Source organism: Eubalaena glacialis, chromosome 19 (assembly GCF_028564815.1).
Source record: "Eubalaena glacialis isolate mEubGla1 chromosome 19, mEubGla1.1.hap2.+ XY, whole genome shotgun sequence".
NCBI classification, from domain to species: Eukaryota; Metazoa; Chordata; class Mammalia; order Artiodactyla; family Balaenidae; genus Eubalaena; species Eubalaena glacialis.
The window spans coordinates 41,048,566-41,061,296 of record NC_083734.1 but is presented as its reverse complement, the minus strand read 5'-3'; the positions used below and the strand labels follow the sequence as shown (position 1 = coordinate 41,061,296).

Here is a 12,731-nt window from a genome sequence, read left to right as displayed (position 1 = left end):
AGACTCAAGGCCAGTGGGGGACCCAATGTTAAAGGCCTGTTCCTCCCACCCTCATCTGTGGATTTTTCCAGCTGCTTTTCTTGGCCCAAGGATCACACCTGTAGGGACAGAGATGGTAGAGGGGGAGGCAGAGAAAACAGTGAAGCTGGAATGTGCTGGGCAAGAGGCAGATGCTGGGAGGAAGAGACGGAGAAATGGCTCCAGCCATCTGAGACAGGACACCCAGGACATCTTTTTAAGTAGTGTCTGTGTTGGGCATGGTAAGAGAAGTCTCAGCAGTCCAATTCTTCCTTCCCACCCTAGACTGGGAATTGGAGTTCTTCCTGCCTCCTTCTAGGACTGATTTGAAGCCTAGGAGCCCCAGCTGCTGACATCTGGGGGCAGGATCATGTCTGCTAACAAAGGCTCGTGGGCACCACCTGAGGGTGAGGACAGCATGTCTGAGAAGTTCCTGAGGAAGACCAGGGAGTCTCTGCTGGTGCCTATAGGTGAGTGGGAGACGAAGGAATGGGGGGCGAGGAAGGGGCCTTCTCTCAGAGAACATGTCTCCTAGTCCTTTCAAAGAATGAAGCACAGAACTCAAGTGGTCCTACCCATCGAATAATCAACAGCTAGAAGAGAAGTGAACCAACAGCAAAGGTGCCGAGGGACTAAGGGACACGTCCTGACAATGAAATGAAGGAGTCTGGATGGCTGGAGGTGGCAGCCAACCAAGCGCATGGGATACCAACACCAGTGTCAGGATGGGCAGGAGCAGTTTGGGGTCCCCCAGGGCTCCCTTCCCCCTGGCCCTGGGAGGTTAGAACAGCTGTGGGGGCCGGCAGCAGTTGGAGAAGAGCTAAGGGGGGTGGGAGAGTCATGATGATGGGCTATTTGTACAGGGAGGAGGGGAGTCATTGGAGGGAAGCACTTTGTAAATATCTTTGAGAAGAAACAACTCAATGTTCTAATGATAGCCTCTCCTCACCCCACTGCCAGCCCCAAAGCAGTAGCAGGAAGGCAGCTGATTATCCAGATGCCCAGCCTGCCTAGTGAGGTGTCTCTCACCAGGAGAGCGATGCACTTGGTGACTGAGGTCCAAGGGGTCATGTTCTCTGCCTACATAGGCTTAGGGGGCTATGTGGTGGTGGCAGCATGCAGGATTTACCGGCTGAAGGCTCGTGGTTCCACCAAGATGTCCACACACCTGATTCACACCCAAGTGGCAGCACAGGCCTGTGCTGTGGGTGCGATCATGCTGGGTGAGCAGCTGGTGGGATCATGGGAGAATGAGGGCAAAATTGATTAGGCAAAATCTGGCTGTGAGTCCTGACAGTTAAGGGACCATGAGCTCAGTCCCTGTTCCCTATACCAAGCTCCACATCAAGTCCTTGGTGAGGCCCTCATACCGAGAGTTTCAGGGTTCCCTGTTTAATCTCCTGTGTTCCAGGGGAAGATGCACAGTCTGTTTCGTGAGTTTGTCCTAGAAATGAGAAAAACCATGCAGCAGAACCTATGCTGAATTTCTTTGCCTCTCTGGATCGAAAGGCAGACAGCTACTTACTAGCTGTACGACAGTGGACAAAACTCTTTCTCTCACAGTTTCCCCACGTGCAACATGATGATAACCACCCCAGCTTGCCTCCCTCATGTACTGCCCTGAGGTTTCTCAGATAATATACGTGAAAGTACTTTGTGAAATGTTAAATGGGATGTTTCCCCAGGCTGTGCGGCCCGGTGTTTGTAGCAGCTGTTGTGACCTAGGGCGGAAAGATAAGCAGCAAAGCTGGACTCCCAAGGGGACAGCTAGTGTTGGACCCCCAGGACTCTGGATGGAGGGTGTGATGTCATGGGGCCTTTTCCCTTCTCCCTCACACAGGTGCTTTGTACACGATGTACAGAGACTACATCAAGAGAACTGCGCAGGATGCTGCGGAGAAGTAGGACTCCTACAGGCCTGGGGCAGTCAGACCTCTTTGATCAACCCCTGATATGCACCTAATAAAGGAGTCTGAGGCAAATCAACAGTCTCTTCTTCACACAGACGAGAGCAGCGTAAGGGATTGGTAGTGGCTAGTAGGAGGACTTACAGCAAAGGGCTGGAAATCAAAGAGTTCTGGCCCCCAGCTCCAGGGCAAGGAGAATCCTCAGGGGCAGAGGAGGAGGTGTAGCCCTCTGATCCCAGAGACCCAACAACTCCCAAGCCCCCTCAGGTGCCATCCACCAGGAATGGGAGCTGGGGACAGTAAAGAGGCCTCAGTGCTCATGGGAACACTGAGTGAAGAGGCAGGCGTTCCTCCCCCCACAGGCTGCCTCCCTGGGGACCAGGCAGGAAGAAGGCTGCAGCTGGGAGCAGAGTCAGTGCGGCCTCATGGGAGACAACACAGATCCAGAACCCAAGTGCCAGGATAAGCCCGTGCTGGAGGGAAGGGGGCGGAGCGGTGGGGATGAAAAGAACGGAGCAAGGCAGAGGTCAGAATGTTCTGTTCATTTATAAACCATGTCTAAGGTCAAACTTTTATACAAAAAAAAATACAATAAAAATCCACGTAAATCCTGAGGACAGGGCCCCCTTGGGCTTCAACACTGCCATCCCCTTCTCCTTCCCTGAGCCCAAGCTCCTCTCTGTTCTCTGGGAATGGAGCCAGGCAGAGGCCACAGGAGGAACCAGGAAGCCAAACGCTCCTCCCTCTGGGTTGGAGGTTGGAGGCTCTGGGCTTGTTAAGGGCGGCCACAGCAGTCCCAGACACGCTCTGACAGCACGGAGTCCAAGTCCCACCAGGTCCTCGCTTCAAAGTCCAGGATGCAGCCCAGCGCAGGGAGCAGGAGCTGCCAGGAGTCTGGGCGCTCACATGGGGTAATTGAGCACAACATCCTGCTTGGCGAGCTCCAGCAACATAGGATCATCGAAGAACTTGCTGATGCTGACGTCTTCACTCAGGCCCTGCAGAGTGGGGGAAAATGCAAGGATGGGCCCTGCGTGACCGAGCTGTGCTTGAGTGCGGGGAGCGGGTGGGGGCCAAGTGTCGGCGGAGCTGCTTCGGGAGCCCTGCCTTTAGGGTACCGTCCCAGGGCAGGGGAAGGCGCTCCCTTCCCAGGCACGCGGCCCCGGGTCTGGTTGCCTGAAGCCTACACAGATCGTGAGTCTCCACGCTGTGCTGCGAAATGCTTTCAGTCTTTGGGAGAAGGGTCCAAAAGCAAGAAATGAAGAGAGATCCAACTCCTGGCAAGACCCTTGGGGGTGGAGGGATGGCCGTGGGTCTGAGGGACACGTACCTTCCTACGACGGGTTTTGATCATGAATTCTCGGGCCAGGTGGGGTGCTGGCTGCGGCTCCAAGGGACGGATGACAATGCTCTTGTCCAGAGGATCACCGGGTACAATCTGAAAGGCAAAGTGGTTTCATCAGATGGTCCAGGCCGACCTCCCAGAGCATCCGGCCTAGCAGCAGGGCCCTTCTCTAGGATGCCGGCAATCCCCCTTGGGGCCTGGAGAGGAACAGGTCAGAGGGGATGGCTTTGCAGAGGTGGGGACCACAGCGGCCAGCCTGCATTGTTTTCTTACCTGCCAATGGTGGAAGACAGACAAGGAAAAGGCCTGCCCCTGCGTGTGAGTCCGCAGATCGGTCTCAAAGCCAAAAGAGTCGATGGCGGGGATGAAAGCTTTGATGGTGTAGAGAGGGGAGCCTGGGATGGGTGCATCCTGAGTCACATGCCCCCTGAGACAGAAAAACAAAGGCTGAGTCCCTAGTCCTGAAGAGGCCCAAAGCAGAGAAGTAGTGTACCCCCAAATGTTGACCATCAAAGAAAATAACCACAAGTGCGCTACAGAGGGCAGAAACGGCTCTCGGCCTAGTTCCCTGTGGAAGTCAAAGGGGCAGCAACCTCTGGGCAAGAGTACAACATTGACGAGACAAGGTCCTGTAGACATTCCCACCACTGACACACCCCAGGAATACTTGCCCCAGGAGCTCTCTGAGGGGGTAGCCCAAGGAGAAATCTCAAATTATAATCTGTGGTAAGGCTGGGGATTGCCTCATTCCTTTCCTACTTCCTTCTAAAAACCTTGGTTTCAGGAGTGGAGAGTGTGGGGTCCAGTCCCTCCTCCTCCACAGCGAGGTTCCTTCTTGCTGGGCTTGTGCTCGCTGCCCCTCCCTAACGTGCCTGGGCAGCTCACCTGCGCCTGGCCAGGACAGTATAAACAGCAGAAACACAATCTGCGGGAGCCTGGACCTCTACGAAGTAGTAGGGCTCCATCAGACGAGGGGTGGCCTGCAAGAGAGCCAGAAGGAAGGGTTCCTCAGCTTGGGGAAGGCTGAGGACCGAGAACCCGGGTAAAGGGAAGGCTGGGGGACAGTAGCCTCGAGGCCCCATTTAATGCCCTGCGGCAGGACAGCCCTACTCGCTCACCATGAGGAAGGCAGAGTAGACGACTCTTCTGGCCGTGGGGATGATTTGGCCCCCACCCCGGTGCAGGGGCTCCTGGGCAACCACTGCATCCAGGATCTTAAACTTGACATTTCGAATCACTGGAAAGGAGAAGGGGGAGCTGACTGCTGAGTGGTTCTGGTGCTAGTCAAGGGCGCACGGGCAGAGCAGCAAGCAGCCTCTGCAGCACTGCAGCTGTCTTGTAGCCATGAAAGATACGGTACAGAATCAGCCTGCAGATGCGCGTTCTAATAGCATATGCGGAGGTGTGAAGGTAAGCATATGTTCTCAGTGTTGGTTTCAGGCCACGTTCAGACAGCATAAAGTGTCCCTAGAAGTTTATGTGTTTCTTTTCCAGATATTTAATTATTTTGGGATGTAGAGTAAATTCTAGGAATTGCACATTTGTCCCTACTAAGTCCAATCCTGGTCTATAAACCACTCCAATCCCATCCCCCTGATACCCTTCCTGAAACACATTCCAGAAATGAGCAGCAAATGTCAATCTAGATGTGACTTCCATTTCTAAGACGTACCAAGCAGTACCACCAGGATAGGGAAGGAGAAGGGAGGAAGCTGGCCCAGGACATGGGAAGGCCCTGTGGGCCCCAAGCTGCTTCTCCTGCCGGGTCCCAAAGATGAGCCCACCCCACCTCATACACCCAGATGCAAGGACCCTAGAGGCCTGGGGTGGCAAAGGCAGAGGTGCTGGTGGACTTACACTCATCACAGAGGGGCCCCTCCCTGGTTCCCCACTGGAAACCTTGAACGATGCTGTCCTTCACCGAGCCGAGAAGAGCCTTGTCCACCTGCACAAAACATGAGGGCCCCTTAGCAGTGACCCTGGCAACAGCCGAAGAGTTTAGAGGGAGGAGGAGGTAGGTACACCAGTAAAAGGATACTCTTCTTCACCAGAACATACAAAATACTTTCGGGAAAAATAAAAACACTTTGTAGTTTCTTCCACTCAAGAGCTAAGAGAAGGCCACATGGCTTCCATTAGTTCTTCTGTACCTCAGAGGGCAGGGTATCATCCACCAGGATGTTGGGGCCGGTGGCATCAGGGCCAAAAGCCCAGATGGAACGGGCAGCCAGCAGATCCCAGTCGTACTTGGTCTGGAAGAACTCTCCCAGCTTCTTCCTGGGGGAGGAGGAGAAAATGGTCACATCAGACAGTTCTGTGATTGCCCGTTCCTGAGGCCACAGATCCTGCTTTTCTGGATGACAGTCGCCTCAGCCTACCTACACTGTGCCAGGACCATAGTGAGAAGGGGGAGACAAAATCAATTCCTAGAGTGAGGGATGTGTTGTGCTAGAGACTCATCAGGTAAGCTGTTCGGCCCTGGAATCAGAGCCATGTTCTCACCTGTTCCATGTGATCTGGACCACCTCATTCTCTATGTCCTCAGCGAGGCCCTTCTCAAGAGGCTCAGCAATCATGGTGATCTTGTTCCTAGTCAGAAAGGAAATGGGTAATGAGGAGGGTCAGCAGGTTGACCCTCTAGTCAGAAAGGAAATGGGTTCTGAGCAGGGTCAGAAGGGTTGTTCCTAAGAAAGGGTGACAAAGGAAAGAGCTAAGGCAGCGACATCAGTGAAAGCCACAGGAGCAGAGTAGAGCAAAAAGGGCTCATCTTCTTTCATTTGAATCTATCACTCTTTAAAAAAGTAAAATTTGGGGCATTGTTTTAAAAAGCTTTAAACAGTATTAGTTATTAAACAGTGAAACAGTAGAGTTGCTGCTAGGGAAAATTTTAAGATGGTCATATTATACAGAGAGAAAAAGTGGCAATTACGAAACCACTGGGAGTAACTAAGGCAAAGAATTCCACAGCATCGTGTCCAAAGGCATAATGAGAGGGCTGGGGTAAAACTCAAGTATCCTAAGCACCCTCATCCCAAGGCTTAGGGGCCTCTATTTGTGATTGGGGTAGAGTTGGGGGCAGGGGAAAGCAACCCCTGTGAGTCCCAGGGTCACTATGACCCCCAGCTTACTTCTTATTGGGAGTTTCAGCAAAGCACTTGAGGGAGGATGTTTCCACGACCGTCTCACAAAACGTGACAACGGGGTCAGCCACCTGAGAAACAAAATAAACTGTTAGGCAAGGTCTAACTGTTGGGAGGACGACCTTCTGCCAAAGGGGATTCCAAGGTTCCCTTGATGCTACCTCTGCGAGAACCCGTCTTAATCAGCGTTAGCGACAAGTACCATAGCAGGCTCAGGCTAAAAGTCTGTACCTAAACTAAGAAGCCTGGAAAACTTAGTGTAGTGCACAACTTATGTTCCTGAGCCAAGAGTAAGTGGAGATCAGTTTAGGGCCTAAATTATAGTCTCCCAGGGTATGTTTCAATATCCATACAGCCGTCCCACTAGCATTCACTAAACACCGTGGGCCTGTCAGAGCTCTGCCTTGACAGACTGACTGGTGAGCGCCCGTTCCATCCTCAACCCACGACCTCCGGGCAGCACAGCTCCGCCCAGAAGCCCCCACACGGCCTACTCCCGGAAAAACGCAGCGTCTTCTACAGCACCAGCCCTCGGCTAAGAGGGGCATTTGAGGGCACTCACTCCCACGACCACCACCCATGGCCCTGGAGAAAATGTGTGTGTCCACTGAGACCAAGGCTGTGCGACGGGCAGTTTAACTGAGGGGCTACATTAAGATCTCACCACGAGTCCAGAAGAGCCAGTCCCCACGCTCTCCTCGGAACCATCCACTCTGAGCCCTAATCACCACAGATGGCTTAGCTGTGCAACCATTTTCTTAACAAAAGATCAAGAATAACTTTGGCTTGGGAGCCTTGGCTCTGAACGTTTGACACTGAGAATAACCCCCACTGCAGGAGGCAAACTGGATTTCCAACCCTTCCCACACAGGGAGCAACAGGTCATGCTTTTCCCACACAGATCTCCTCCCCTGGCGCACCCTTCTCCCCTTGGATCTTCCTAGGGACTCAAGGGTTTGGCTGCTTGTAAAATCAGCCTGGAGCTGTGAGCCAAACTCCTGGCCAAGCAGGCGCCAAAGAAAGGAGCAGCTGCTTCACCTTGATGTCTATCTCCGAGTACATCTTCCGCAAATCGTGCATCACACAGTCCAGGTAGAGCTCCCCAGTACCCAGGATCACATGCTCGCCAGATTCTTCCACCTGAAACACAACGACCCTGGTGGTCACAGCCTGGACTCTCTTGTGGCAGCAACAGCAGACAGAGACAGCATGAAGGCTAGAACCCAGGAGGAGGTGCCCAAGCCCACTCTCAGAAAGGCCACTGGCCAGTGTTGGTTCCAGCCTCTTCAGGAAGGATCAGTGGGGAGCAGTGACCTATGAGTCAGTCCTCAAGACACCTGGATCGCTGAGCACAGTGCTACTGGGTGTGAGGTCACGGACTGAATTAACATCTTAGCCATTTAGGGAAAACCCTGCTCTGCCCGTGGATATAAGCTGACCCTGTAGCCCTGGCCAACTCCTCAGAAAGCTATGCTGGCAGGCTCAGAGTGACTCACTTTTCCCTGTGTGTTTTCTGGAAAATCAATTCAAAGTGTACTTTCCAGGAATCACCTTTCCTATCTAAAGACGCTTGTGTAAGATGCATACACACGTGCATACAGGCCCATACACACAAACAGGGGTCTTGTACTGCCTTCAAATGACAATTAACAGACAGGGACCAGTCCCTGATGTAGGCTGCCGGAAGCAGCAGATCAGAGCCACCTGGTGGACAGGAAGCAGCGCGCGACACAAGCAAAGACCCCTCAGCCTGGGCACACAGGGCTCGGCAGCGACTGCGGCCTCGGGCCTACCTTGGTGGTGAGGGACGGATAGCTCTTGTTGACCTTGCGGAGGCCGTCCAGCATCTTGGGCAGCTCAGAGGGGTTGACTGGCTCCACAGCAATCTTGATAACAGATGTGGTGTTGAACTTCAAGGGCCGGAAAATCTGAGCCTGAGACCCAAAATGCAGAGCAGTGAGGACACCTGGCCTGAGCACACACAGACAGTGCAGAGGTCAGGGAGAAGCTGATGACCTGCTGGGGAGCGGACTATCCCCCCCACCTGGAGCCAGGGCGCTGCCTGGAGGCAACCTGAAGGGCCATTTATTCCCACATATGTTGGCAGAACAAAAAGAGGAGGGAAAGAATAAAAGGATCCCTTCTAATTCCTAGCATTCAGTACAAGGAGAATCCAGCAGGGGCAGATCTAGAAGGCTGAGCCCATGCTGAGGCCTGGCAGCAGGAAGCAGCAGTGACTCCGGGTTCATCCCCTGCGCGTTCTGCTGCCTGTTGCTCACGTGGGCTGCGGCTCCTTGTGACCCTCTAGCTTAAGCCAATCTAGTTGTTTCTTCCAGAACTCTTACCTCCTCATTGCCTCGGGGTTCAGTTATGGTCGCGGTCTTCACAATTGGTTGATCGACACCTTCAATCAGAACCCAGTTGCCAGCAGGAACACGGTTCACTTCAATGTGGTACCTGGAGCAGCATCCAATAAGCAGCAATGGAACTTGGGCAGAGTATTCATTCCATAAAAATTTACTGAGCACCTGCTCTGTGCCAGGCACTGAGCCAGGAGCAGGGTGAGCAAAACAGATACATTCTAGCAGGGGAGGGATGCAATGAACAATCAATCATATAGCCACACATATATGTGGTTACAAACTGATGCATGCCATGAAAGAAAAATGCAAGGTATAACATGAGGACAAAACAGGCAAATCTAATTCCAGTTAGATGTTGGTAGTAAGCAAACCACTGCCCAAGGGGTAGGATGTAAGGAGATGCCAAAAGCACCACAGAAGATACTGCAACTCTCCTAGCTCTTTAATTTTCTTCTGCCTTCTAGAGAATGGGGTGAATTTGGAGGGAAAAGGGGCTGTTGGCAAGGTGCAGCAGCCACCCTAGGAACAGGACAGCCTCGGTTCGGCTTTCTAGCTAAAACGCCAAACTGATGAACTGACAAGCAGCCCAGAGACCCAAGCGAAGTTTAATTCTGCAGACTGGGTGCTACAAGGGATCCAGCAAAGTCTTTATCTTAGTCAAAAAATAGTCAGTGGAGTTCGGGAAATAATTTCTTTTGGGAAGAAACATAAAGCTTACGATTTAAAGAACACAGAAGAGGAAGAGAAGATTAAGATGAGTGAACATGGAAATCCTGCTACAAGAGTTTATACAAACCATTCAAAAGGCAAAGGCAGGGCTCTTGGCATTATCCCAGCAGTAGCTGCCTTGTGACCCTAGCAACCTTGGATAGTAAGAACCAGAAGTCAACAGATCTGCTGAAGGAGTGGACTTCATCTTACCCCCATCATAGGGAGCCAGGCAGCTACTGTGTTTCCAAGGAGGACCACCCCTTTCAGCTCGCTGGGGCAGTTCCAGTGCAGAGGCCCAGGCATGCCCCTAGGGGCTCTGGTTGGCAGTACCTGGCCACGGAGATCCAAAGGCGGCCCACGGTGCATATCTGGGAGTCTTCCTCATCCTCCAGGGTGTAGTTCTCCCCCAGTACCTTCACAGGCTGCCCAGCATGGATGGTGCCACTTAGCACTCGGCCAAAGGCATGAAACTGAACTCCATCATCTGTGCTGTACATCTTGGTAGTATGGCACATCAGGGGACCCTGGAGGTGGGGACAGAGTGTAGCCTCAACCACACAGACTCTCTGGGTAAGCACCACCGTCTCCACCTTCCTTGTTAGCAATGACATGAGCTCCACGAGAAGGCAGCCCAGACCGAGAAGAAGATGTGGCAATCTCCTGGGAAAATTCCAACCAAGGCCCACCCCCTGCTTAGTTAATAGATGTCACAGGCATAGCAAAAAAAATCCTCCTTTTTCTTGGGGGGGGGATGAGGGCACTGGGAAAGAGAAGCAGGTTTAGGATGCTAGAATGGCACTTTTAACTTGCAAGATTATAAGACTAACTTGCCCCAAATTTCCTCCAAAGAAGTAACTCACAATTCTCGACTGGCTGTAACGTTTATGCCAAGAAACTAGATTGCCTAAGGAATGACGAGGACAGATTTTTTTAAAAGCCAGGACTGGGACTTTCCTGGCGGTCCAGTGGTTAAGACTCTGCACTTCCACCTCAGGGGGCACGGGTTCGATCCCTGGTCAGGGAACTAAGATCCCGCGTGCTGTGCGGCAATCAATCGATCAAAAATTAAGGGGGCTTCCCTGGTGGCGCAGTGGTTGAGAATCTGCCTGCCAATGCAGGGGACACGGGTTCGAGCCCTGGTCTGGGAAGATCCCACATGCCGCGGAGCAACTGGGCCCGTGAGCCACAACTACTGAGCCTGCGCGTCTGGAGCCTGCGCTCTGCAACAAGAGAGGCCGTGACAGTGAGAGGCCCGCGCACCGCGATGAAGAGTGGCCCCCGCTCGCCGCAAGTAGAGAAAGCCCTCGCACAGAAACGAAGACCCAACACAGCCAAAAATAAATAAATAAATTAATAATAATAATAATAAATTAAAAGCCAGGACTGACAAGATTAGTTATCATTCGTTGAATCTTTACTACCTGTCAGGCACCATGCTAAACACAACCGTGACACTTGCTTAATCTTACTTACTTCTCATAACTACCACATACAAATTATTATCATCACTTTATAGACCAAGACCCTTAGACTCAGAAAGCCTAAACAATGTTCTCAAGATCACACCAGCAGTAGTGGTAACATCGGGCTTTGAATTCAGGTCATTCTGACTACGCCCATTGGGAGGGCCATGTAAGGATGGAAAAGAAGGCATTACTCCTGTGACTGGAAAACAGTATTCCCCATACAGTAGGGGACGGAAATCAGAGAACCGGGGGGCCACGTTCCCTTACGTCAGGGTCACAGTCGCTCATGGCCTCGCCGAGGTCGGAATCCACACCTCCGGTGTAGGTGTGCTCGATCTTGGGCTTGGCGCCCACCTTTGGAGAGGGGATATGCTGCACACACATGTCCACAAAGCCTGTGGAGGGAGAAGAGAAAGCCATTACTATACACTCTCATGGGGGAAGGGAGTGGGGAGTTCTGATCCACTCACGATGGTCAGAAAACTAACAGTGAGGGGACTGCTTTTCAGCTCTAAAAGCTATGGTCCTATGATTCTAGGCAGAAGTGATACCCTGTTTCCTGGGCATATGCTGCTAAAAGATTTGGAATCACACTGATGCCAGGGAAGAGCAAGAAGCAGGTCTAAGTGGTTCCTTGGAACTCAGCTGACAAAAACTTTAATGTATCTATATCAGTCCATGACCTTTTACTGAATATAAGCACTTACTGAGCACTTACACAAAACTAAATAAGTACCCCATCTCTTCTTTCTAGATCTACTTACAACAATCTCCGAATTGACTCTTCCCTTTGGGAAACACTTCATACGTTTCTGTTCAATAAGTTATTCTGTTTTTCTAACAGCCAATAAGCCATACAAGAGAGAACCTCCATTGGCACCTTGGGGTGCCTAGCATGTCTGCTTTTAGTTGGGATCTCCTATGTCAGATTGATGACCAGCCCAGAATGAACCATTAAAATTATGCGCTTTAGGGATTCAGATACCTAATTCCTATCAGACTCGGAATCAAGAGATTGCTGAGAGGGCCCTTAGCCATCACCTTTTCCACCTCCCTTATTTTACAGATGAGAGATTAGAGTGACGGAAGGATTGAGTGGCTGGCCCGGGATCACCCCATGGGACAGGGCCAGAGGAGGATTAAGACTCAGGTCTTTTCCCAGCCAGTCTGGGGCTTGTTTTACTATAGCACCTGCCTTCTGCGTGACTAAAATACGAGAAAGAGGAGCTTGGGGGAAAGAGAGATTGGAGTCTATAACCCATCTCCCAAGTCCCAGCCTGGGGCTTTTCCCACTATTTTACCACACCCACGAGTCCACCTTCCTGACTGCCCTCTGGCAAAAACACCAGAACCTCAGAATCTGCTTCCCCATCCCCTTTACTTGCATGCTCCTCCTGGTAGGGAAATTTAATTGCTTTTGTTTTCCCAAGATAGAATTCTTGGTACCATCTTCTAAGCAAAGCAGCTAGGAAAAAACCCAGGTGCCCTGCATCCTGACCTGCAGTTTACTTAAAAGAGCCTCAGATCTCCAAACACCACTGTGGGGTAAGGAAAAGGTCCCCATGATACATGTGGAGGAAAATGGTGATGACGATGAGCTCCTTACCTGTGAACTCGCCAAAGAATTTTTTGCAGACCAGCCTGAGCAGGGGGCGGATGTTCAGCTTCAGCTCCTCCTTGGTCAGGTGGATGCCAAGCTCATCCAGGGTCCTCGGGAGGCTGGTGTCCACATCACCCACGACCTGTGACAGTAACAGACACCATGTCAGCTCGAATGATAG

At 51.9% G+C, this 12,731-nt stretch overlaps 2 protein-coding genes across 3 annotated transcripts in view; one reads left to right on the top strand and one right to left on the bottom strand.

Annotated features, from left to right (window-relative positions):
- Positions 1 to 388: 388 nt before the first annotated feature.
- Positions 389 to 1,923, top strand: HIGD1B (HIG1 hypoxia inducible domain family member 1B). The gene is made up of 3 exons (XM_061176365.1): positions 389 to 488; positions 1,107 to 1,241; positions 1,859 to 1,923. Exons 1-3 carry the CDS (start codon positions 389 to 391, stop codon positions 1,921 to 1,923), a joined length of 300 nt encoding a protein of 99 aa, XP_061032348.1.
- A 529-nt stretch (positions 1,924 to 2,452) lies between these two features.
- The window catches only part of EFTUD2 (elongation factor Tu GTP binding domain containing 2), a 34,144-nt gene continuing 23,865 nt past the window's right edge, over positions 2,453 to 12,731 (bottom strand). For both annotated transcript variants that reach the window (XM_061174918.1, XM_061174919.1), the window contains 15 exons: positions 12,557 to 12,692; positions 11,218 to 11,345; positions 9,815 to 10,008; positions 8,756 to 8,867; positions 8,204 to 8,344; positions 7,449 to 7,550; positions 6,399 to 6,481; positions 5,773 to 5,859; positions 5,421 to 5,547; positions 5,128 to 5,215; positions 4,389 to 4,507; positions 4,156 to 4,250; positions 3,544 to 3,697; positions 3,256 to 3,363; positions 2,453 to 2,923 (listed from right to left, as the gene is read on the bottom strand). In XM_061174918.1, the coding sequence (XP_061030901.1) occupies positions 2,828 to 2,923; positions 3,256 to 3,363; positions 3,544 to 3,697; positions 4,156 to 4,250; positions 4,389 to 4,507; positions 5,128 to 5,215; positions 5,421 to 5,547; positions 5,773 to 5,859; positions 6,399 to 6,481; positions 7,449 to 7,550; positions 8,204 to 8,344; positions 8,756 to 8,867; positions 9,815 to 10,008; positions 11,218 to 11,345; positions 12,557 to 12,692 (1,770 nt within the window). In that variant the 3' untranslated portion in view covers positions 2,453 to 2,827. The remainder of the gene's footprint in view (positions 2,924 to 3,255; positions 3,364 to 3,543; positions 3,698 to 4,155; positions 4,251 to 4,388; positions 4,508 to 5,127; positions 5,216 to 5,420; positions 5,548 to 5,772; positions 5,860 to 6,398; positions 6,482 to 7,448; positions 7,551 to 8,203; positions 8,345 to 8,755; positions 8,868 to 9,814; positions 10,009 to 11,217; positions 11,346 to 12,556; positions 12,693 to 12,731) is intronic.